This window comes from Bactrocera oleae, chromosome 3 (assembly GCF_042242935.1).
Source record: "Bactrocera oleae isolate idBacOlea1 chromosome 3, idBacOlea1, whole genome shotgun sequence".
In the NCBI taxonomy this organism is placed as follows: domain Eukaryota; kingdom Metazoa; phylum Arthropoda; class Insecta; order Diptera; family Tephritidae; genus Bactrocera; species Bactrocera oleae.
This window is the reverse complement of record NC_091537.1, coordinates 73,903,955-73,925,933: the sequence shown is the minus strand read 5'-3', so window position 1 is coordinate 73,925,933 and position 21,979 is coordinate 73,903,955. Positions and strand designations below refer to the sequence as shown.

The 21,979-nt window shown below is 32.6% G+C and overlaps 3 protein-coding genes and 2 non-coding genes across 12 annotated transcripts in view; 2 read left to right on the top strand and 3 right to left on the bottom strand.

Moving 5' to 3' along the window:
* Positions 1-21,979, bottom strand: part of osp (myosin phosphatase Rho interacting protein outspread) — a 134,021-nt gene that overhangs the window by 30,954 nt on the left and 81,088 nt on the right. For all 4 annotated transcript variants that reach the window (XM_036376598.2, XM_036376595.2, XM_036376596.2 and 1 more), the window contains one exon: positions 43-108. In XM_036376598.2, coding sequence (XP_036232491.2) covers positions 43-108 — 66 coding nt within the window. The remainder of the gene's footprint in view (positions 1-42; positions 109-21,979) is intronic.
* Positions 6,535-6,606, bottom strand: TRNAA-CGC (transfer RNA alanine (anticodon CGC)). The gene has a single exon. It is a non-coding gene; the product is annotated as a tRNA-Ala (tRNA).
* On the bottom strand, positions 7,117-7,188 carry TRNAA-CGC (transfer RNA alanine (anticodon CGC)). The gene has a single exon. It is a non-coding gene; the product is annotated as a tRNA-Ala (tRNA).
* LOC106622689 (alcohol dehydrogenase) lies at positions 12,749-15,211 on the top strand. 2 transcript variants are annotated; one of them, XM_014241944.3, is made up of 4 exons: positions 12,749-13,063; positions 13,160-13,564; positions 14,586-14,883; positions 14,981-15,211. In XM_014241944.3, the coding sequence occupies exons 1-4, from the start codon at positions 12,944-12,946 to the stop codon at positions 15,034-15,036; spliced, it is 879 nt and encodes a 292-aa protein (XP_014097419.2). In that variant the 5' UTR covers positions 12,749-12,943; the 3' UTR covers positions 15,037-15,211. The 2 variants fall into 2 exon arrangements, with proteins under 2 accessions (XP_014097419.2, XP_014097420.2); XM_014241945.3 differs by having other exon boundaries at positions 14,586-14,906.
* On the top strand, positions 16,473-20,516 carry LOC106622688 (alcohol dehydrogenase). 4 transcript variants are annotated; one of them, XM_014241942.3, is made up of 4 exons: positions 16,473-16,775; positions 16,848-17,252; positions 18,694-19,156; positions 19,220-20,516. In XM_014241942.3, the coding sequence occupies exons 1-3, from the start codon at positions 16,623-16,625 to the stop codon at positions 19,153-19,155; spliced, it is 1,020 nt and encodes a 339-aa protein (XP_014097417.2). In that variant the 5' UTR covers positions 16,473-16,622; the 3' UTR covers position 19,156; positions 19,220-20,516. The 4 variants fall into 4 exon arrangements, with proteins under 4 accessions (XP_014097417.2, XP_014097416.2, XP_014097418.2 ...); XM_014241941.3 differs by having other exon boundaries at positions 16,474-16,775; positions 18,694-19,150; XM_014241943.3 differs by having other exon boundaries at positions 16,627-16,767; positions 18,694-19,150.

Below are 21,979 nucleotides of genomic sequence, written 5' to 3'. Positions count from 1 at the left end.
AATCTTTTAATATTAAAATCATAATTGAAGTTTTCTACTTACATGCTCATCCACCGAATATGTGAGTTCACCGTCATCATATAAAACAAACCATCGCCGTTGCCATCTCTGTAAGCATTAAGAAAAATTAATTGCTTAGTTAATCTATTAGCAAAATAGTATTTTTAATAAAAATTACAGTTATATAACAGTAAAATGGAAATGAAATTTGGATTTTGAAATGTCTTCGTTATAACTGTACTTTACTCCCAACATTTAAAGTAATTGTATAAAGTGGGACGGGACGGTCCAGAAGGAGGTACTCAGTTGATTTTAGCTCATCTTCTACCTCCCTAAAGAAAGCTGCACTCCTGACTAGTGGATCTACTGCTACTTGATAACTGCTACCATTGCTGAAAATACTGTTGGAGTCTTAAATCATCATTAAAAATATCGTTTGTCACACAAATAAACCAGCCAACAGGCTATTTTTGAAGGGAGACCATATCTCTTACCAATATTCTCAACAACAAATGAAGGCAAGCGATGTGTATTCACTTTTTCCTCGAACTTTTATAATGAACTATCCTATAGGATGAATCATGGGTTCTTTGCTTAATCAACAAACTGGAAGTGAATACTTTTCATGAATGGAAGGTGGACATCCCGCATCTTGTATTTTTCCGTGAATAAAATGTCTACATTCTTATAAGGTACAACATGAGGTCACTTCTATACACCTAGTTAGTTAGTTAGTTGAGATATCCTTGAGCTAATTCGTAGGCGGTTTCCAATAGCTTATTCTTTACCATCATCAGGTTATTAAGCACTATAATTCAAAGAGAGAGCTCTGCTATGCTGCTTGACTAATAATGACTAAAGAAGTTATGCCTGAGATTTCTCTAACATATAATATATTTAGAGCTCGAAAGACTGCTACCGGTAGCTTACTTTCGGATTGCAACAAAAAAAAATATTATTTAATTAATTCTTACAACTTGGATATAGAAAGGGTTTTTTTTTTCAAAACTCTGCTCTTGACGTGTCCTTGAATGCTCCACTGCCGGTTTGCGGTGGTCCACTTTTTGGCAAGTGTTCAACTTCAGAACCTTGAAACCAAAAAAAAAACTTTTTGTTTAAGAGTAAAAAAAAGCTCGTGCCTAGCTTTTCAAGGTAGTCGACCTATTAGCAAAAGATTTCAGCTTTAGAATCTTTAAACGAAAAATAAAATTCACGCAAGTTTTTTTGAATATTCGAAATTTTAACAAAATGGCAGCGATTTAAAAAAAGACAGTAAAAAATTTAAAAAAAGGTTCCAAGACGTTCGTGTCTAAGCATAGCGAGATCACTAACAATATACAATTTTTGACTATATTATATAGTTTTGTCAGAATCGTGCTAAAACTTAAAATATCAGCACTTTCAGGAAAACGCGTTTTAAGACAAATGACAATACTCAGCGCGAGCCGCGTTTGTGTCCCGATATCTCGTAAACCTACACGCTTTCGAACAAATCATTAATCATTAACTAGAAATACTTAGAGGAAATGTTTTGTGATCTCCGAATAATATGACTTAGAAAAAGTATTAATGCTATTTATATACTCGTATATTTATGGGTATTTTAACCTATCACCTTTGGTAGCAGAATGACCATGCTTTGCTATAATAAAATTCAACGCATACAACCAACATCCCACTCTTTGCCATGCACACATTACTGACACCAACAATCATCGGTGAATTGCATTCAACCAGAGCGATTTAACGACAACTGAGTTTGATGACATCGCCGAACAATGTTCGCGTTTATTTCGCCGTGATATTGTTGCTATTATTATTGCAATTGTTAAAATGTTTTGTGACTTTTAAAACGCATGTTTTTCTTGTTATTAGTAACTTTTTGCTTCATTATTATCATTAAAAAAAAAACTTATTGACGTTGCCGTTTTTTGACGTTACCGCTCATGTTATTTTTGCGAAAAGCAATAATTCAGCTGCAACCGCAAATTACAAACAACAACACCAACAAAAAGGCAATAGAATAATAGCAACAACATTTTTGCAACGCAGGCTGCTATTAGATTTTATATGCATGCGGCCACAATTGTGGGGGCAACGAAGGCATGTAGCAAAACAAACACACTTCAACACACACACACCATACATGTGCCTGTATTTTTTACACGCCTCATATCATTCAAGTGCAAGCGTGTGCATATGAACAGCATGCAATATGTTGTTTGTGTGTGCTTTCTATACACCCATTGTCAATTTACATAAGCGCAGATATGCAAACAATTGTATGCACTCACACTTATACACGCACATGTAGTTAGCGTATGTAACATGGTGCTGTGCACATGCAACAAATCAAATATACGCGCTTGAATTCAAAAAGGAAATCACTCGTAATTGTGATTTTTATGCAAATGCCAGTTTAAATCACTCGCGCGCATGCGCACCTTAACAGCAACAGCAAAAACACAATAAACAAATAAACAAGCTTAATTGTAAATGTGTATGTTTGTGTGTCTTTTTATCAATGTAGAGGTGTATGTAAGTGTGCAACCCACCAGGCCAACACAGCTAGGAATAAACCGACAAACCAAACAAGCGGCGAACCTCCTAACAACAACAATTGTTGTTATTTTTTGTCGCTGACAATAATGATGATGTTGTTAATGAAGTTAATGACGATGTTGTTGTTGACAATGCTGATTACATTTTGTCTGCGAAGGCGTTGGTTCGCGTTCAATTTGACTTTTTTGAGATTTTTTTTTTGTACACAACTTCATCTGCATAAATATTGTAAAAAATATGTAGACGCGGCTTTATAAAGTGTTTATTTGTTTGCTTTATTTATTTATAGCAAAGACTTTTTTGTAGCACGCATTTTATGAATTATTGTAATTGAACTCGAAAACATTTTTATGTGGCGTGATGAACGCAGAACAATACATACATACATACATACATATGTAAAATATGCATTTTTTTTATCGCTGTCTGTCTGTCTGTCACAATTATAGAGTTTATTTGCGCATATACACAAACACGCAGCTGCGCGGATTTGCTTATAAACGCTGACATTTAGCAGACAAAAAATGCGTTGAATTTTGGGCTAGGCTGTGCCCGAATAACAAATGATGCGACAGAAAACCGCCAACAAATTATAAATATACAAATAGACACCATAAAATATGCTATGGGTAATATATGTATAATTTTCTTAATAAAAGTGACAGATGTTGCGCTAATTATGGGTTATACAGTGCGTATGAGTTATTTATGCAAAAAAATTGAGGATGCATTCAAGGTGCAGTACGACAGAAAAATGTATGTCACAAATACATACAAGCGATATACATTACTATGTAAGAGAATGTATACGCCGACCTACGTATCTACATATTCGTATTTATATATATACTTGTATATGCTCATATATATAAATTAATATAGCTTGGGTGTATTTTTAAGAAGTCTTTACTTATTAGAATTGAAAACTGACTGTACCATAATTGTGAATAATTGTATTAAGTTTATACCCAATTGTTTTCAAGTTATACCAGTTAAAAATGGGCGAATCCAGTGAGTACTTCGCAAAAAATTGAGTTTTATCATCTTGAACTAGAGCTCGCACAGTGCCATCATCACTCTAGATCAGTGGTTGGCAGACTTACACATTCAAGTGATTTTTTTAATAATATATAAAATATTCTGAACCCTGTCCCCTATACTATAAATAGGCATTACATACCAATAAATCACCAGCAAATACCTTTAGAATAAAATAAATGTTAATTAGTCTCAAATGAATATTTTTGGAGTGCAATTGGAGATTCATTACAGCTTAATGGTTTACTTTACAAAAGGATATTAGTCTCATTTCGTGTCGAAGGGCAAGGTAGAAAATATATTAGTCTGTAAAAACTTGAAAACGATTTGTCTCTTTTTATAGCATTTCAGTTACAAAAGCTCGAACAAAAGGAAATATTTTATACCAAATATATAATAATTAGTTACATTTTCCTTTGGGACTAATTTCTGACTCAATGCATCAAGCATTTTTTCAGGGTAACTAAGTAAATGCAATTTTTGATTTTAAATTGAATACAATCAGTGTTGCAAAGCTTTTTTGATAAAGTTGAACGATTCAGTTGAATAATAAACTAGGTGCTCCACAAAAAAAAAAACTCTTTTTTAAAAAATTTTACAAACTTTATTTATGACAGCAGTCGACTGACGACTTTAAGTTGATAATTGATAGCGGAGCAGAGTTCTTTATAAAAAACTAACCGATATGGAGCAATGGTGATCGACTCTGAGGATGTGTTAAATATAATAATAAGAAATTCCAAATATACCAAAAAACAAGAAAAAAATATTAATATTTTATGAGTAATATGTTTTTTATCAAAATATGTATTGTTTTCAGGCCCTCTGTATATATGCGATATGGTGCTAATACGTTTCACAACGCCTCTTTATTATTGTAGTTAATAAGCGAGAAATTAAAAAAAATAAAAGTTCTGATTTCTCGGCTTTCATAAATATTCCTTCCAGATTTAATTGCAATAATGTTTTTATACATTTTCGGTCTAAAGCGGTAATACAGTGAATTCGCTACTTTTGGTTTTTAAGTTTCCTTGGAGAATACTTGTATCTGTGTTTCTCTTTATAAGTTTTATGTGTCTAACAAGAAGATGTCTTCCACAATATTATACGATTAACTAATTTCAATCAAGTCTCAAGTATAAAAAAACAGAATGGAAAATTTATTTATTGTTTTGAAAATAACCTAGTTTTAGCATAGAGTTTATATTCACACATTTTTCTTTTGGTGTGCAAATTAAGTGAAGAAATTGGTTCAATTGATGAGTGGTACGACTCAACGTGTAACTAAAAATTAAAAATAATCTGATCTTCAAGTGAAGCGTCAAAAATTTTGACGTCGGTGAACAAATATGGATCACTGTTATAATCTTCAACATTTTCAATAACATTTTTGAAAAACTTTTAATTTGAAATTTTGTTTTTTGAATTAGTGCTTCAATAAAATTCATTGCTTAGTTCAAATGCAGTTATCGAAACAACTCGATATTTTAAATAATTTAGCAAGGGTAAATATTTTATATTTACTAAAAATATTATAAAAATTCTTAATATAAACATTTTTGATGATAATTTAAATATCAAATTTTATGTGGGACGATGTTTAGACTTAATCATAAAACTTAAAACTTTTAATAAAATGTATTCGTGATACTATTTTAATGTCAAAATAATAGATTTAACGGTGGAAAATAAAATTATGCTATTCATGGGTATTTCTAATTTAATTACATGGCAGAGACATATGTATCTTCCAAATAGAATACCAAAATATTGAAGAAGGTTTAAGGTACTAAGCTTAGCTTTTGAAATTTATTATATTTAATAGAATTTGGTATAAATTTAAACCAATCGCCATATTTTATTTATTTATTTAAAGTTTAATATTTCAGAAAACATAGAATTTTTTATTTAGCTGGCAACTAGCATGCTCAGGTAAAATCGGATCAACAAAGTGCAAAGAGCGTTTGGCAAATCCAACAAATTATTTTGGTGTTCGTTCTAGCCCGATAAATTGACACTCAAAATAAGCTACACATATGAAGACGGTTCAATTTAGAAACTAAGAATATAAGAGTTTATATATTAATTTAACTGTAGTATATTTAATTTGAAAATTGTTTATTCTTTTCTTTAATTTAGAATAGCTTTTGTTTTATATAAATATCTTTTCAAGCCAAAAATTAATATTACGCTACATGTTATAATCGTAAACACTGACAGCGCAAAGTTTATATAATAATTATACATTTATGGCACACGACAGTGCTAATTTTAAGATTTCTATGGTACCTATTTGCTTGCGTACCAAAAGAAGATAAACTAAATGAAAACTTTGTACTTAAGTAGAATTTTACAGTGGTTTCATTTCTTTGAATCGAAATATGTACTTAATTGATTATAATTTATTCAAGGTTTTTTCAAACAATTTTATTTTAATTGTGAAAACAATACTACAAAATAATTGTATTTAACTGGTTTAATCAGATAGGTCAAAATAGTTTTCACTCAACACATTTTCAATACGTGCTAGAAGAGTACCAGATGCTCAAATAAACGGGCAGCACTTGTGGTATAACCTTGCGCTAATGTTTTCTGACGCATGCGCAATAGTATTATGATTCTTTCTTCCTGGAGTTTTTTCGTTTTAAAAAAAATATCTATTTTTGTTTTCTATAAATTGTTATAATTGACTTTTTTGAATTGATAAATTGGCAGCATTTCAATGCTTGTGATAGATGTTATGCCACTTTAATGAGGTATTCGCATACTCTCCTGTTTCAATTCGATTCGATAACTTTGTTGTTGCTTTCATATGTAAATTTTTGACAAGAAAGCAGTGAAATAACCAATCGAAGCCAGCTAGTAAGTACAAAATAACAGAAGAATAAACAGAATTAATTATTTTATATATAAAAAGTTTCCTTCTTGATTGAATGGAGGTGCCGGGGTTTGAACCCGGGACTTCTCACATGCGAAGCGAGCGCTCTACCACTGAGCTACACCCCCTGCAATTCATTTTTTGCCAAATGACTGTTTTGTCATATAGTCACCACAGCTGGAAAGCAACAAGTGGTTTAGTAACTCACCACACCTAACTCAGCACGTGGGTAAATAAAAGAGTGTGAGCTAAAAATAGCTATATTGCTTTGGTGAAGTATATGCGCTCAAAGAGAAAGAATAAAATTGAGAGAGGGCTTCCCATGCCTTGTTTTGGATGTGTTTCCTCTCTCACCTGTGCTTGTCGCATGCTCACTAAACACATACATTCCAATGTATCGTTATGTGTTTTTCTGTATTTAGGTTTAATTGTTCAGTAACTTTAAATGGCAGGTGAGGTAAGCAGCTGTTATACATGAAATATTATTTAATTATTAATTATTTCAAATCATTGCTATAGCTCGAAAATTATGAGCAGAAAAATTTATAAATTCAATTCCGTCTTTAATTTAAAATCTATGATTCTTTACCACAAAAAACGTATGTCCGAGTCCGATTGTTTGAAATCAATCGTCTGTGTGGAGGTGCCGGGGTTTGAACCCGGGACTTCTCACATGCGAAGCGAGCGCTCTACCACTGAGCTACACCCCCCGCTGGGGTTGGCGCCCAATGTCTCACTTCACTTATTTTGGGGCTGGTTATCTTTGGTTTGAGTGGGGGGTTACGACTTTATTTCATGTTATATGAATTTGGATTAGACATACTTACATATATGTATCTGATTAAATACTGTCTCTATTATCTATATAACTTAAAAGTTAAATTAAATCATATCCCAAATATTAAAACTAAGTAATTTAGCAGCTGGATGTAATTATTTAAAGTAACTACCAATAGAATATAATATATATTTATAAACACTATGACAGCGTTCATACACGGCTACTTTTGTTACCGGAACTCGAAGTTTATAAAAAGGGTGAGTGAGCGACGATATATATGAGTTTATGAATCTACATTTGAGTACCGGTTAACGAAACTTTCTTGTACAAGAATATGAGAATATTATATGAAATGGAATGTTATAGAATTGCCCGATTCAAATTGGCCTGCGTGAAAGCTCCTAAAGTGAATCATCAGACTACTCAGAAAGTTTTAAAGATTAACCAGAATCCGAATTTCCCGTCCTAATAGTAACTAGACCTAAAAACCTTCGACATTTATCAAGTAAGTCCGAGGCGGTATCTGATCGAGTTCAAACGAATGCCATTTCATAGCCTATAAGTGATGAAAATTGTCGACTGACTTATTTGACTTGAGGTATTATTTTAAATTTTGTGAAAATGCTTTCCATCTCATACAGATATTCCTATTGGTATTATAGCGCAACAATATAACTTTTAGAAATGCTGCAAAATATTAGTGAGTAGTAAAGTCCCCTTCAGCCGTATTGTAAGAGCGATTTTCGAAAGTAAATGTGAAAAATGAGAATATACCTATATCGCTAATAGTTTCACGCGAGTATCAATGATTTCACATCAAATCAACTGATGATTTTAATATGAATAATGTTAAATTAGTTTAGACATGTTATTATTTCTTATATAATGGAAGGAGCAGGAAAGCAGAGGAAAAAAGTTCTGAGGTATCTTCATATCTTTCTATACAAAAGTTTTATTTGAACAGCTTTTATATATTCTTAAAGAAAATATCCACTTTTTGATAGCAGCAATTTATACTATAAAATAATTGTCAATTTTCTTCTCATCTTGCGTGCAACATGTTCCTAAAAATTTAGATTGTATATCTATATATTATATATGTATACTCATTCTTATAAAAATAACTACATGCAAAGCTTTTTTAGTATACACAACGTTTAATTGGAGGATACTTCCGTAATCATGATTGACATTTGAAGATTAACAATACATGTTTGGCTATGTAAAAGCGTTTCGTATACACCAGTAATAACCGGGTATTAATTTAGCCGCAAGTATTGTCAGAAATTTTGCAATAATTTGTAATATGTGAACATATGTAGCTAGTCAAGTGACAGCAACGCTTTTATATCACTCAATTGTTGCAATATTTGACTTCATGAATAACTGAAAACCATAATACCATAACCATATCCGTTGTCGGTGCCTTTGCTGTCATAAACACTTCAATTTGAATACAATTGTTGCATGCTCGTTGACAAACATGCAATTTTGACAGGTGTAGGACAAGTGCTAAAATTGTCAGCTGTTGACAATATGACATTCGCAATATTCATGTAATGTATGTATAAACATACATACTTGCTAATTAAATATGCAAAAATGTGCGTCTGAATAGACTCGAGCATGCTGTTGTGTGAGGCGTCGGTGGGAATCTGCGCTGTTCACGGGCTACACGACATTAAATTAAGACTTTTTCTCAAGAATTATGCCGTAAATACATATATTTTATTCAGGAATTATTCGTGAACACATGTATAATAATTAACTTAAAATTATAGTACACAGATTATACATCAAATATTCAAAAATTTGAAACTTTAAATGCAAAAACAAAAAGAAATTAAAAAAATCTTTTGAAAAATTCACAACTCAATAAAAGAGCTAGAATGCAATAAATGTGAACCATACGTCAACAATTGGCGCTCTTTTATCAGACTCTTTTGAATGGTTTAATAGTTTTCGATCGATAATATAAAGGCAAGGCAAGTTTTTACAAAAAAATTGAAGGCATCGTCGACAAAAAAGTTCTGGTTAAGTTTCAGCTCTTAATCTTAAGAGCTTTTTTACCAAATATATGCTAGCTAAATAACTGTATGTCTACTATTAACAATGTATATAAACACATTTGAATTTATATTGTTCTAACATTCTATAACATACTATGTATAACGCTAGGATTTCGATAACCAATAAAATCATCAAAAAGTTGCTACATACATATGTATATACCATACATTTGCCCTAAAAGACACATAACCTTTATCACCATTTGTGAATTTTAACTTTTTGTACGTTGTTCGTGGCAATAAAGATAAATGTGATTATTTATTTTATCAGTAAAATTCCCATTTCACTAGATAAGAATTGCATAGTCACCTCAAGCAAATGAACTACAGACTACTTTCATTTAGTAATAGTCATTGTTTTCGCCATCAACCCCCATTTGTGATGAAGTTGCAAAATTTTTTTACCGTTTTAACAATTTGGTATTAAATAAAATTTAATTTTTATACCTCTGTAAATATTTTTAATGATTTAGTAGTATTTGAAGTCTTATGATAAATGAATTTGCATCTTTATATTATTCAGAAATGTTTTAGATCTCATAATACCCATCATTCAAAGGCGCTAGAACGTGCCCTATAATAATTCAAAATTAATATTTCACGTAAAACTTATTCAATTAATTGAAATTAATATTATAACAATAACAAACCATTTAAGAGCTATTTTTAAAATCATACATTATACGAGCTCATTACGCAGCGAATTGCATTATTAAGTTTGATGTTCACACACACTCAAATTAACTATGAAAACAGTTGACAGGCGGTAATAGTAAGTTTATTTGTGAACGCCACTTACTGAACAAGGAAGAAGATGAATAACAAAGTAACACTTAATCAAGTGTTTCGAGAAACAGGAAAACGCATGTTATATTCAATGAAATTATTGACTATTTGGTTTCTCTAGTTTCACTATAAAAATGATCTAATTTAGGATTACATACTTTGAGTCAGCCATTTTTGTTTTATTTTTATATGCTGAAAGGAATATATTAAGTTTACCACGAACTTTTTAATAACCAAAAAGTAAACATCGGATATCCTATAAAATGTATATATGTACATATATGTAAATGATTAGCGTCACAAGGTAAGTCCATATAGCCATGCCAGTCTGTCTGTCTATTATTGAGATATCGATCCGAAATCTTGCACACGTTATTTTCTTTTCAAGAAGCTCCTCATTACTTGGAACCGATTTCGGGTCGCTATAGGATAAAGCTTCCATACAAACTGAACGATTAAAATCAAGTCCTTGTACGGAAAACTTTTTTATTTGTTAAGATATCTTCACGAAATTTAGCATGGTTTATTGTCCAAGGTAATGCTACAAACACTATAGTATATAGCTCTCATACAAATTGACGATTAAAATCAAAGCGTATGTGGAAAACTTTTTGATTTCACAAATTTTGCATAGATTATTGTCTAAGGCAAGGCTACAATTTCCGCAGATCGAACCCCTATAGCATAGCATTTGACTGGTAGCTATCATCATTCAAACTAACCAACTAATAAGCTCATCCTAATCATCTATCTAATCATTATTCCTAATTACATATAAAATCTTAATACGACTTGAAAGATGTTTTTACCAAACAACGTGACTAGAGAGAACAAGCAAAACGTTTTCTGTTGGATGCAAACCGTTGACCCTACAAGTACAAGTATACAAATAGTTGCTATAAGAAAGCCCTCTGTAAAGGGCATTATAGCTTCGGTTTGGCCGAAATAAAGTTTTTTTCTTGTTTGTCCTTTCAGCAAAAGTATATACCCGAATCACTTTCCTTCTACCAGAACACTGCAGAGTCTTCCAAACGGAGATCACAGCAATTAGAGAAAGCCTTCTTGTTCTGACAAAGAGTGTGCACACAGCAAGGAATATATTTATATAAACAGATAGCCAAGCAGCTCAAATTTAGTAAAATAATGCCTTGATCTCTTAGTGGATCTAACTTATATATTCCTGTTAACCGTGAAGCAGATGAATTAGCCAGATCAGGCACCACCCTACAATTAGACACTGGAAAAGAGGAAATTTATGTATATGCCCCTGGCTACTTTGCTTTTATCAGATCAATCTAAAGAATGTTGCACATTATTTTTGCACCGCTTGTTAGATGACTAGATAGTTATCTTTATTTATTCACTCTTGAAACTCATGGTGACATGGTAATATATTTCTTACTTATCATAAAGTAAACAAAGGAAATTATTTACTTCTCGGACACTTTGATGACATTTAAATATTTATCTGAATTCGTTGTTCGATAAGCGCTAAATTTGAAAATAACAACATTATTTAGAAAAAAATTATTTTTAATTTTCAAAAATATTTATAGCTAGTCGTCATCTTATCGAATGTGATTTGATTAAAAAAATAATTTTTGAACAAAATCGAAAGGCCGAATTCTTAGACAATAGTTGCTACAGTCTCATTTATTAGAACCAACATCAAGTACCCAAAGAATTCGTCTCAAGGCAAGCGTCCACTCAGCTCCGTCATGGCATCAAAAACGTGAAAATTGTGCTTGAAAATCGCCGTGTAAGTAATAGATAAGAACAGGTGTTATCAAAATAGATTACAGTTGCACGCGCTACACATTTGTTGATGCCCTAAGTATGAACTGCACAGGTGCCACACTATATAACATAAATATAAAGTTTTTACAAAGAGAATGTCGAGTATAAGTTTCAATAGCGACGTTTACCAACGTAGCTGAGAACCATAAACTCATCTAAATTAACATTGCTATTAGCTTTGTATTTATGATTCATCAAAGAAATTTTGTTGTGCTACACAATTTCGTTGCAATCGATAGATTTTCAAACGTGTCTAAAGAAAACTAACTTCATTAATGCTAACTTCTGGATAAATTCATTAGAAGAATTTTTTCATAAAGACTACAGACTTTAATACAAGATGAGTCCCTTCGATAATTTATCTGTACCACACCTCTGTTTCTTTCGCTTACACACACAATCAGTATAATATCTGGTATATCAACATGTGCGTATGAATAGAACGTTTAAGCATATTTTCATATAATATATACTTGTAGTATATACATAAATAATGCCGCACATAAACAGATTCAATAATATTTTCATACAAAAAAGTAAAGGTTATTTGATGGGTGATAGCAATGACTTAGCAAAATATTGTTTGAAAACTAAGAGATGAACACGTTGTTCGCGCAATCGATAAGGTTACTCACACTCTCGAAAATGGTATACTAGATATACTCATATGTGATTTACGTACATCTGCTGAGTGAATAAACGCAACTAAATTATCTAATCTCCAATGCAGATAACAATAAATACATATACATATACATACAATGCTTACGATGACTTGCAAAAATTTTGAAATATTTATTTTAACAATATGTTATCGCCAACAGGTTTTCAACGTACAAGCGACTCAGTCAGAGTTCGAACGTAAAGGCAAGCGGTCGTGCGCGATTACATGTATGTACAAATACTTATGTATATGGGCTATAATTAAAGATATCATGTGTTTACGAATTATTTAGTGCTGTGTAAAAGCATAAACATTAAATTAAGTGTTACTAAGTAAAATAGAAGCATTGGAGTTATTAAAAAAAAACTATGTCTAACAGCATGGAGGAAGGGAAGATGGATTTGAATGGCAAGAATATTATTTATATCGGTGGTTTTGGTGGCATCGGTTTGGAAACATGTAAAGAATTGGCGCAAAAAGGTGTTGCGGTAGGTGGATCGATAAAACTTTTACATTTAAAAAAATTACAACAAAAATAACACTTGTGTACTAAAAAAGCTAATATTTGTGCTAAAAATTTACAGAACCTTATGATACTACATAAGACCTGGAATGAATCAGCGTTCAAAGAACTTAACTCAGTCGATTTGCGTTGTGTGTGCCAGTTTACGCAGTTTGACATCACCTGCGGTTTGGAAAAGACGCGTCTATTATTTAAACAAATAGCGGAGAAATTCGAAAACATCGATGTGTTAATTAATGGCGCGGGTATATGTGATGAAAGAGATTTCGATAGTATAATCGCTGTTAACTTTACGGGCACCATTAATGCCACTCTCGTTGCCTACGATCTAATGGATAAGTGCAGAGGTGGTAAGGGCGGTGTAGTTGTGAATATCTCTTCGGTAGCGGCACTAACACCCTTCCCCGTCTTACCCATATACAGTGCGACAAAGGGAGGGATATTGAACTTTACACGAGCATTAGCGGTAGGTAAACTACAGCGACAATTGCATATAGTGAACGGTGATTGCAAAAAGATGTGTGTGTATGTAGCAAATAAAAATGTACAATGTTGGCACGTGTTTTGGTGCTATGGTGTCGAGTAATACATAAGATTACGTGACAAAATCTGTACACGGTAAACAAGGCTTTACGATGTGCGCTAAGTTTTTCAGCCGATAACAGTTACATATACTTGTGCATTTTTAACATACATGTATGTACATATATAAATATTATTTTGTTTGTTGGCCTATAAAAGATATACATACATACAATTTATTTGTGTGTATATACATAGTTTTAAATTATGTCGACTCATCGTGGCGTAAGCATTTTTTTATTTTTCACTGCCGTAGAAATTCATCAATACAATCACAAAATGTATCGCACTTAGTGGATACCTTGTAATATATAAAGTTTCCTATACAAGAACTTGATTTTGATCGTTCAGTTTGTAAGGGAGGTATATGCTATAGTGGTCCGATATCGGCGGTTTTGACAAATGAGTTACTTCTTGGAGAGAAAAGCAAGCAAAGTTTTAGATCGATATCTCTAAAACTGGCGGACTAGTTCGCGAATAAACAGACGAAACTAAATCGGTGCAGCTCGTCATGTATTACATCATATATACATATGTATACTTGATAGTATCGCCGATGTTTCCTTTTGTATATTACAAACTTCTTGCCAAAATTAATATATCTAGGCATATTTAATTTTGGGCTTGATCGAATAGAAAGAACAAGAGTTTTTGAAACATGCTTAACTAAGAATATATGTTTTGTTAAGTATAGCCTAAAAATTCTTATACAAAGTTTGAATAATTAAATATTAAATTACTTTAATAATTACAAGTAAGCGGAAATATTTTTTTAATGAATAATCACAATACAGAGTTCAGTTAGTCTTCACACTACATTAAGCTCTCATAATAAAGCTAGTCTTCTTACTACATTCTGCACAGACTGGTTATTCCTACCAATCATGTTATTTCTTATTTTACAGCAATTAGAACCCAAATCCGGCATAACTTTATATAGTATTTGTCCCGGCATTACGAACACCAAACATTGGGACGATGTGCACCATTTCCAAGGCAGAGAGTTATGTTTTAAAGAGAAAATGCGCAGTCGGCCGTTTCCAACACAAACGCCTAGCGATTGTGCAAAGAATATCATCAAAGCTATGGAAGCGCATAAAAATGGCGTTACCTGGATGTGTGATCTGGGGCAGCTTAAGTTGGTGGAAATAAAGAATTTTTGGACACCACCACATCACAAGCAAAATCCGGAGACTGAGCAAAGTTAGAAAACATGCTGAGCAAAGGCAAAGCTAAATACCATAGTTAAAATTTCTTCCATCACGTAACTTAAAAACCTCAAATTTTTGTACGTTTTCAGGTGCATTTGAAAAATCTAGAAAGCGGAAACTGCAAGTGTCTGCGCGCGAAAAGTGATACAGCTGATATAATATATCAATTGAGAAGAAAACTAAGGGACGCAGAGCTCGACTTTCTACAATTCATAGACTGAATAAATAAATATACATATTTATGTACTATATAAATTTTTACGTAAGGAGTACCTTATTTCTAGACTATAAGAATTTAATAAAAAAAATTACACATATTGCATTTGTTTGTGGTTGTTCTATTAATAGTACTAGGTTTTATTTTAGACTCTTAGTAACTCTTACAATCCTAATGTCATAGAAACATACTCGCATAGTGCTGAAACCGGTTTGGCAACATTCTACAAAGTGTGACAAAAATTTGCTCAACAACCCCTGTTGGAAATGATAACGAAAGAAGTTTTATTATTATGAGGATATGTTAACTATTCTAAAAAACAAGAAAAAGCGATTACTTTGGCTGCACCGGAGCAATAAAACACTTCACAGGATAGTTTTTAATAGCATAAAAGGGTGTAAAAAGGTTTTTTTCTTGATTTTTATCAGTCAATTTGTATGGCAACTATATGCTAAGCCGATCTGAACAATATGTTCGGAGATTGTGGTGATGCCTGAGATATTATTCTATGCTAAATTTCGTGACAATACCTTGTCAAATAAAAAAATTTTCCATACAAGAGCTTGAGTTTCAACGATCTGTTTGTATGGCAACTATATGCGAACTTAAGGTTATGTTATATGCATAATGTTTTTGAAAGTTGATTCGAAATAATATCTATAAATATATTGATAATCGCAAAACTAATAATTCAGTAAAAAAAAATATATATATATTGATTATACTAATAATGGTTAGAATGCTAAGATTTTGTACTAAAAACTCTTTTTGTCAGTTTTGTTATTGCTTAACTCAGCATTGTTTAGGCATGCGTCGCAGATGGACCCCAGATAATAAAAAAATAAGTAATTTTTTATATGATAAAGGCCAAAACACAAGCTAGCGGCTGAAATTGTTATTAGTACATATCATGCAGTACTGCTATTCAAAATTGTGTTTCTAACCTTTACTTTTGTCATAGTAACGTCGAACGAGAATATATATAATATGCTATACTCTCTGATTTCCTGCCTGGCTGGTTATCTGAACTCCAATACAACCATTAACATATATTTATATTAAACAATCTAGTTAATTTGATAAGTGATAACGGTGAGTCAGAAATAGAATGGAGTTAAAAAGGTTTAAGCACTGATAAGTTTAGCGTCATTTTAAGAGAGCGCGACGTTTACAACCAATATGAATACTCTCCCAGTACGTGCTGATTAAAGTGCGTTCGCTCACAGCTCTTAGAATAGACTATACGGAAATACAATAACTATGCTGATAATAGCAAAAACCACATACATACCTACACTTTATATTGGCTAGGTAAAAATATACCAAAAATTTAAACACTCATTTTTATCGCGACTGTATACAATACACTGGCAGTTCAGTCAAACTTCGAACGCAAAGGCAAATGGTTGTGTTTGCACATAGTAAGATAAAAGTTGAACTGAGTATTTTAGTATTGTGCAGTGCGCTTAAAAACCGGATAGATAAACCTTGAAGGCAAAAAAATATAAATAAATATGGAGTGTAGTCAAATGTGTGTAAATCCAGTAAAAAATATTAATATGGAGGAAGTTGTATTGGATTTCAATGGAAAGAATATTGTTTATATAGGTGGCTTTGGTGGCATCGGTTTAGACACGTGTAAACATCTGGTGCAAAAAGGTATCGCGGTATGTTAGCGATTTGCGTTTAGAAAATTTCAATAACAACAAATTTAAGAGCAACATTTCGTTACATTGTAGAATCTTATGATACTCGATCTGGCATGGAATGAGTCAGCCTTCAAAGAGATAAATGTCGTCGACACAAAAAGCGTTTGCCAGTTTATGGCGTTTGACGTCACCTCTGGCTTGGAAGAAACTCGTACAATATTCACGCAAATAGTGGACAAATTTGGCTATATCGATGTCCTAGTTAATGGTGCGGGAATATGTGACGAACGAGATTTGGATTTAATTATTTCAATTAATTTTACGGGCACCATTAATGCCACGCTAGTAGCCTACGATTTAATGGATAAAAGTAAAGGTGGCAAGGGTGGTGTTGTTGTGAATATATCTTCGGTAGCTGCACTAACACCCTTCCCCTCCTTACCCATTTACAGCGCGACAAAGGGTGGGATATTGAACTTTACACGAGCATTAGCGGTAGGTAAAATAAGCGAACAATCTGTGGAACAATCTTAGTATTCACATATTATACTATAATCACAGATAAATATTTATAATAAAATCATGTGATTGGTGTGAAGTGATAAGTTTAGTAATATGCATATAAGTGTAATGGTACATTAATATTCAGTTAAGAAATTTATTTCTAAAAAACAACTAGATAACATTTGCAAAAACAATATATGCATTGCATATATATTTTTTAAATAAATTGCATACACATATGCTTAGATATATTTAGATTTTACATCAAGAAAGTATCGGCCAAAACTAAAATATGTGTAATATTTTGACAAACTTGCAATTTTAAGAGCTGGAGAAACTGGCTTTAAAGTTGAAAGCGAAGTGCTAAAAGAAACAGCTGATCTGCTTTGTTTGCTGACAAGTCGTCATCGATTCGCTATTTTCCTGCTCTTTATCGTTGTTCGCAGTTCTCAAGCTCGCAGCAAAAAATTATCATGTAAGAGCAATAACAAAGTAAAGGGGACTGAATTCGATGTAAGAGAGTATGCGAATACCTCCGTTACTTCAACGTAACCAAGTTTCGTTTTTCACATTTTTGGCCAGATAATTGCTTACAAAAAATTTAAGGAATGTACTCTACTCGAAATAAACTGATTACTAAAATGTTATTTAGTGCAGCAAGAAGTGTTTCTCCATTATTGAACAAAACGTATAGAGATAACATATTGTGTGTTCGTATTCGGGCATAAATAAAAACCAATTTATTAATAAAATCGATAAGATGTTGTTTTGAACAATATAGAAGTATACAAGAGCTTCTAACGCATACGACACACTATACATTATCTTAAGAGAATTGATAATATTGTTTTTGAAAGAATATTAATTGGATTACTGATATCAAATAGAAAATAGTATGTATATTAAAGAAACACTGTAACAGGCATTTAAAAGGAGGAACGAGAAAAAACGTTAATGGATGCACTCTTCATAAATAAAAATGTTTCTTTACAACGATTTTATTTTGCTCATTAAGTTTATACGGCACCTATAAGCTATAGTAGTCCGATCTGAACAAATTTTTCGAAGATTACATGCCAAGTTTTGCGAAGATATCTTTTCACATAAAAGAGTTTTTCATACAAGAACTTAATTTTCATGATTCAGTTTGTATGGCAGCATATGCTATAGTCGTCCAAAATACAAATACAGACAGACAGACGGACATGGCTGAATCGAGTCAGCTTGTCACCCTGATCATTTATATATTAATTTTATAGAGTTTCCGACGTTTCCTTCTGGGTGTTATAAACTTCGTGACAAATTTAATAAGGGTTCAGGGTATACAAATATATGGCACACCTGAAAAAATTTATCAATTTTAAAATTATAATAAGCCAATCTGCTATACTTGTACTACTAAATTGATAATAATACTTTCAATAATTCTCAGCATTTAGAGCCTAAAACTGGTATAACTCTATATACCATATGTCCGGGCCCTACGGACACTAAACATTTTGAACATGTACACTGCTTTCAAGGCAGGGACCTGAAGTGGAAAGAGAAAACGCGTCGACTAGTCAAAGCACAATCGCCAGGTGATTGTGCCTTGAACATTATAAAAGCCATGGAGATGCACGCTAATGGTGCAACTTGGATGTGTGATTTGGGCCAACTAAAATTGGTGGAAATAAAGAATTTCTGGACGCCGCCGCATAAGCGATATAGAGAGGATGAACAAAACAAAGAAGCCGAACAAAATAAAGAAAAAGAAGATACGAAGGAATTAGAACAAAACGAAAAAACATCACAAACCGAAGAAACGGCACAAAAAGAGGAAACATCGCACAACGAACCATCCGAAGAACAAACGAAAGAAACTGTACGAGACCCACAAGCAGATACAGGTTAAAGTTAGATAATAAAAGAATATTTGACTTTATGCATTTACGAAAATATTTATTTTGCGCTTTCAGATGAAACACTGCCGCTGAGAAAACGAAGGTATCTAGTATCCGATTTAGGTAGAGATATGCAAAACAATTGCAAAACATGAAGACCACCATTGAATATTGAGTATTAAGAAAATTTAGTTGAACATTTTTATAAAGAAAGTTGTAAACATATTTAACAGTATTTTAGAAAATTTAATTTATTGAAATATAGGTTAAGATAAAAATTGCTATGTATAAGTAATAATAAGAGTGTAATTGTTTAATATAGAAAATATGATATTAGTTGTGCAATTTCTTTTAAAAACTATTTTCACACTCATATAACACCTTGCACAGGGTATAATGGTTTTATGCACCTTTTATTCTTTCTGTAAGTTATAATTGTTTTAGGTTAATAGTATTGTGTTAAAAAAATTTTTTTTTTTGGAAATGATCATAGATCATTGATAGTGCCAAAATTTGTACAAATTTGTACAAGCTGTTGCAACATAACACTGTTATATTGCTTCAAAAAGATGGTATTTGGTTTACGATACAACAGAAAATGTGCCTCGTAAAGAGAGAGAACTTCAATCCACACGGACCGCCAGATTAGTAGCATGTCAAACAGCTATCCGCCAAAGAGTTGCCGACATCCCGAAGGAAATTTTGGTTCAAGTTGATTCAGGGAACCATTAGTGTGTTCAAGTCAGAGATTGATTGGAAGATCAACAAGTATAAATTTTGTGGTCTGGAGCGACGAAACAAATGTTAACCGACTTGATCCAGATGGCAGAAAATATGTTAGATTGCCGAAAGTTGCAGTGTTTGTCTCCAAATACGAGTCCCCTGTCATTAAGCACGGTTTCGAAGAAAAACAATATTTTGGAATGATTTTTATGGAACGGGGGTGGAAAAGTATTTTGAGATACTGCGTACCGTGTTGCTGTAGATTAAAATATGCCAGTAATTTGGAATGAGTAGGATAAAGATCTAAATCACTGTGATATGTGTCACAAAACAGTGCTTTGAACGAAACTCTAGCCATTGTCCAGTCCAGATCTTAGTCCCATTGAGCACGGAACGATGTCAAAAAATTTGTAGCCCAACAAAACATCACCAATTTTGACATGCTTTATGAAAAAGATAAAGAAGCTTAGTATGCTATACCCGTTGCAGACATCGTCGATGAATCGTCGGTGTGTTGCCAAAAAACAACATGGATTTACGACATATTGCTAACTCTTGACAATAATATGTTAATATAATGTTTTAAAAATATTTTCTCAATGTTTTTGTTTATTTTAAAAAATAAATATTTATGTTTCTAACTAGCGCAGACATTTATAATGTTATTGGAGTAATGATCTCAAAGGCATATAACATAATATCGTTGAATGGAATGGCGGAATGAAATTATGTGGGAAATGTGGCTCGGAATATAAGCAATATAGTTGCAGGCAATTACAAAATCTGAGCTACGAAAAAAAGGAAATGGTGAGATAATAGCTCTGTTACTGGCAACAGAGGAGAAGGATAATTGGATAATGTTAACGTGAACGCGTTCGATAAATTTATACACCATTGTACCCGCTCTCTCACTCCTTTTTATTTTCTTAAAATTATTTTCTATAGTTTTGCTTTATTTTTAGTTAAGGTAAAAATTCCTTGAAATTACGCTTGACCGTAGTTAAACTGCACTTTTATTTGTTTACTTTTTATTAACACTTTCCCTTAGAAAACTGCAGAAACTTTAAGTAAAAAATAAATAAATATATTTAAAGAAAATTAGTCACGGACGGACATTGAACCTGGTATTTGTTTGGATGGTATTGGAAGTCACAATTGTCCAGGTCACGGCAACAACTATCACTTCGCGTGTTAGTGTTGCAATTAATTGTTGGCAATTTTCGCGCGCGCGCGCTCACTTTGTGGCATGCAACGTGTGGCCAATTGCTGCCACTAACAAATCTCACAGGGCCTCGGGGTCCATTGAACTTTAACACGAATTCGCTGTGACGAGAAAAATGTTTATTTTTGGGCGCTGCCGCTGTTGCACGGCTAGCACTATTCGACTGCATATGGTTGTGCGGCATTTTGAGCAAATGTTTGCAACTTGTAAACGCTTAACGGAATTTGACGACGCGGAAAAAACCTGACAAAACTTACGAGTATATGTAAAGTAGATTTCTCCGATAGGGAAAACAGAAAAACAAAATTAAAAATGGTAAAAATTGAAATTAAAATTTTTACAAGCGAGACAAATTGGCAATGTTTCAAGTTTTGCAATGCAAAAATGCAGGCGATCATATAGATGCATGTGCATGTAGCAGGTATTTTTCAACAATAATTTTTTGATGCGCCACTTCCACCTATATGTATGATTCAGAAGTATGTGGTATTTTGACAGCATCTAGCAAAAGACTTCTTAGCAAATTAATACATTCTTTTGTGCATATTTTATTTAACTCTCAGTTGCAAAAGACAATTCTTTGATAAAATAGCAGCGTACTTGCTTCTTCCGAAATGCAAAGAGATAAACAAATGAATTGGCGCCCGCTTAGTCACTAGCGTGCTATTTTTCATGCATGCAACCCCTGAAGTTAGCGCACATTTCTATAATACCTGAATGCGTTGCATGAGTGCAATATGTGCGAAAGCGGCATAAATTTGGGTTGCGCTAAGTTGAAGCTTAAATCTCATACTTTGTGGGGAAACCAGTTCAGATAGAGTAGCAGAGTTAGCGAGTAACTCGTGCGAATAGTCTAGTTCGCTTACAACAACTTAGTGTGTTTAGCGGTT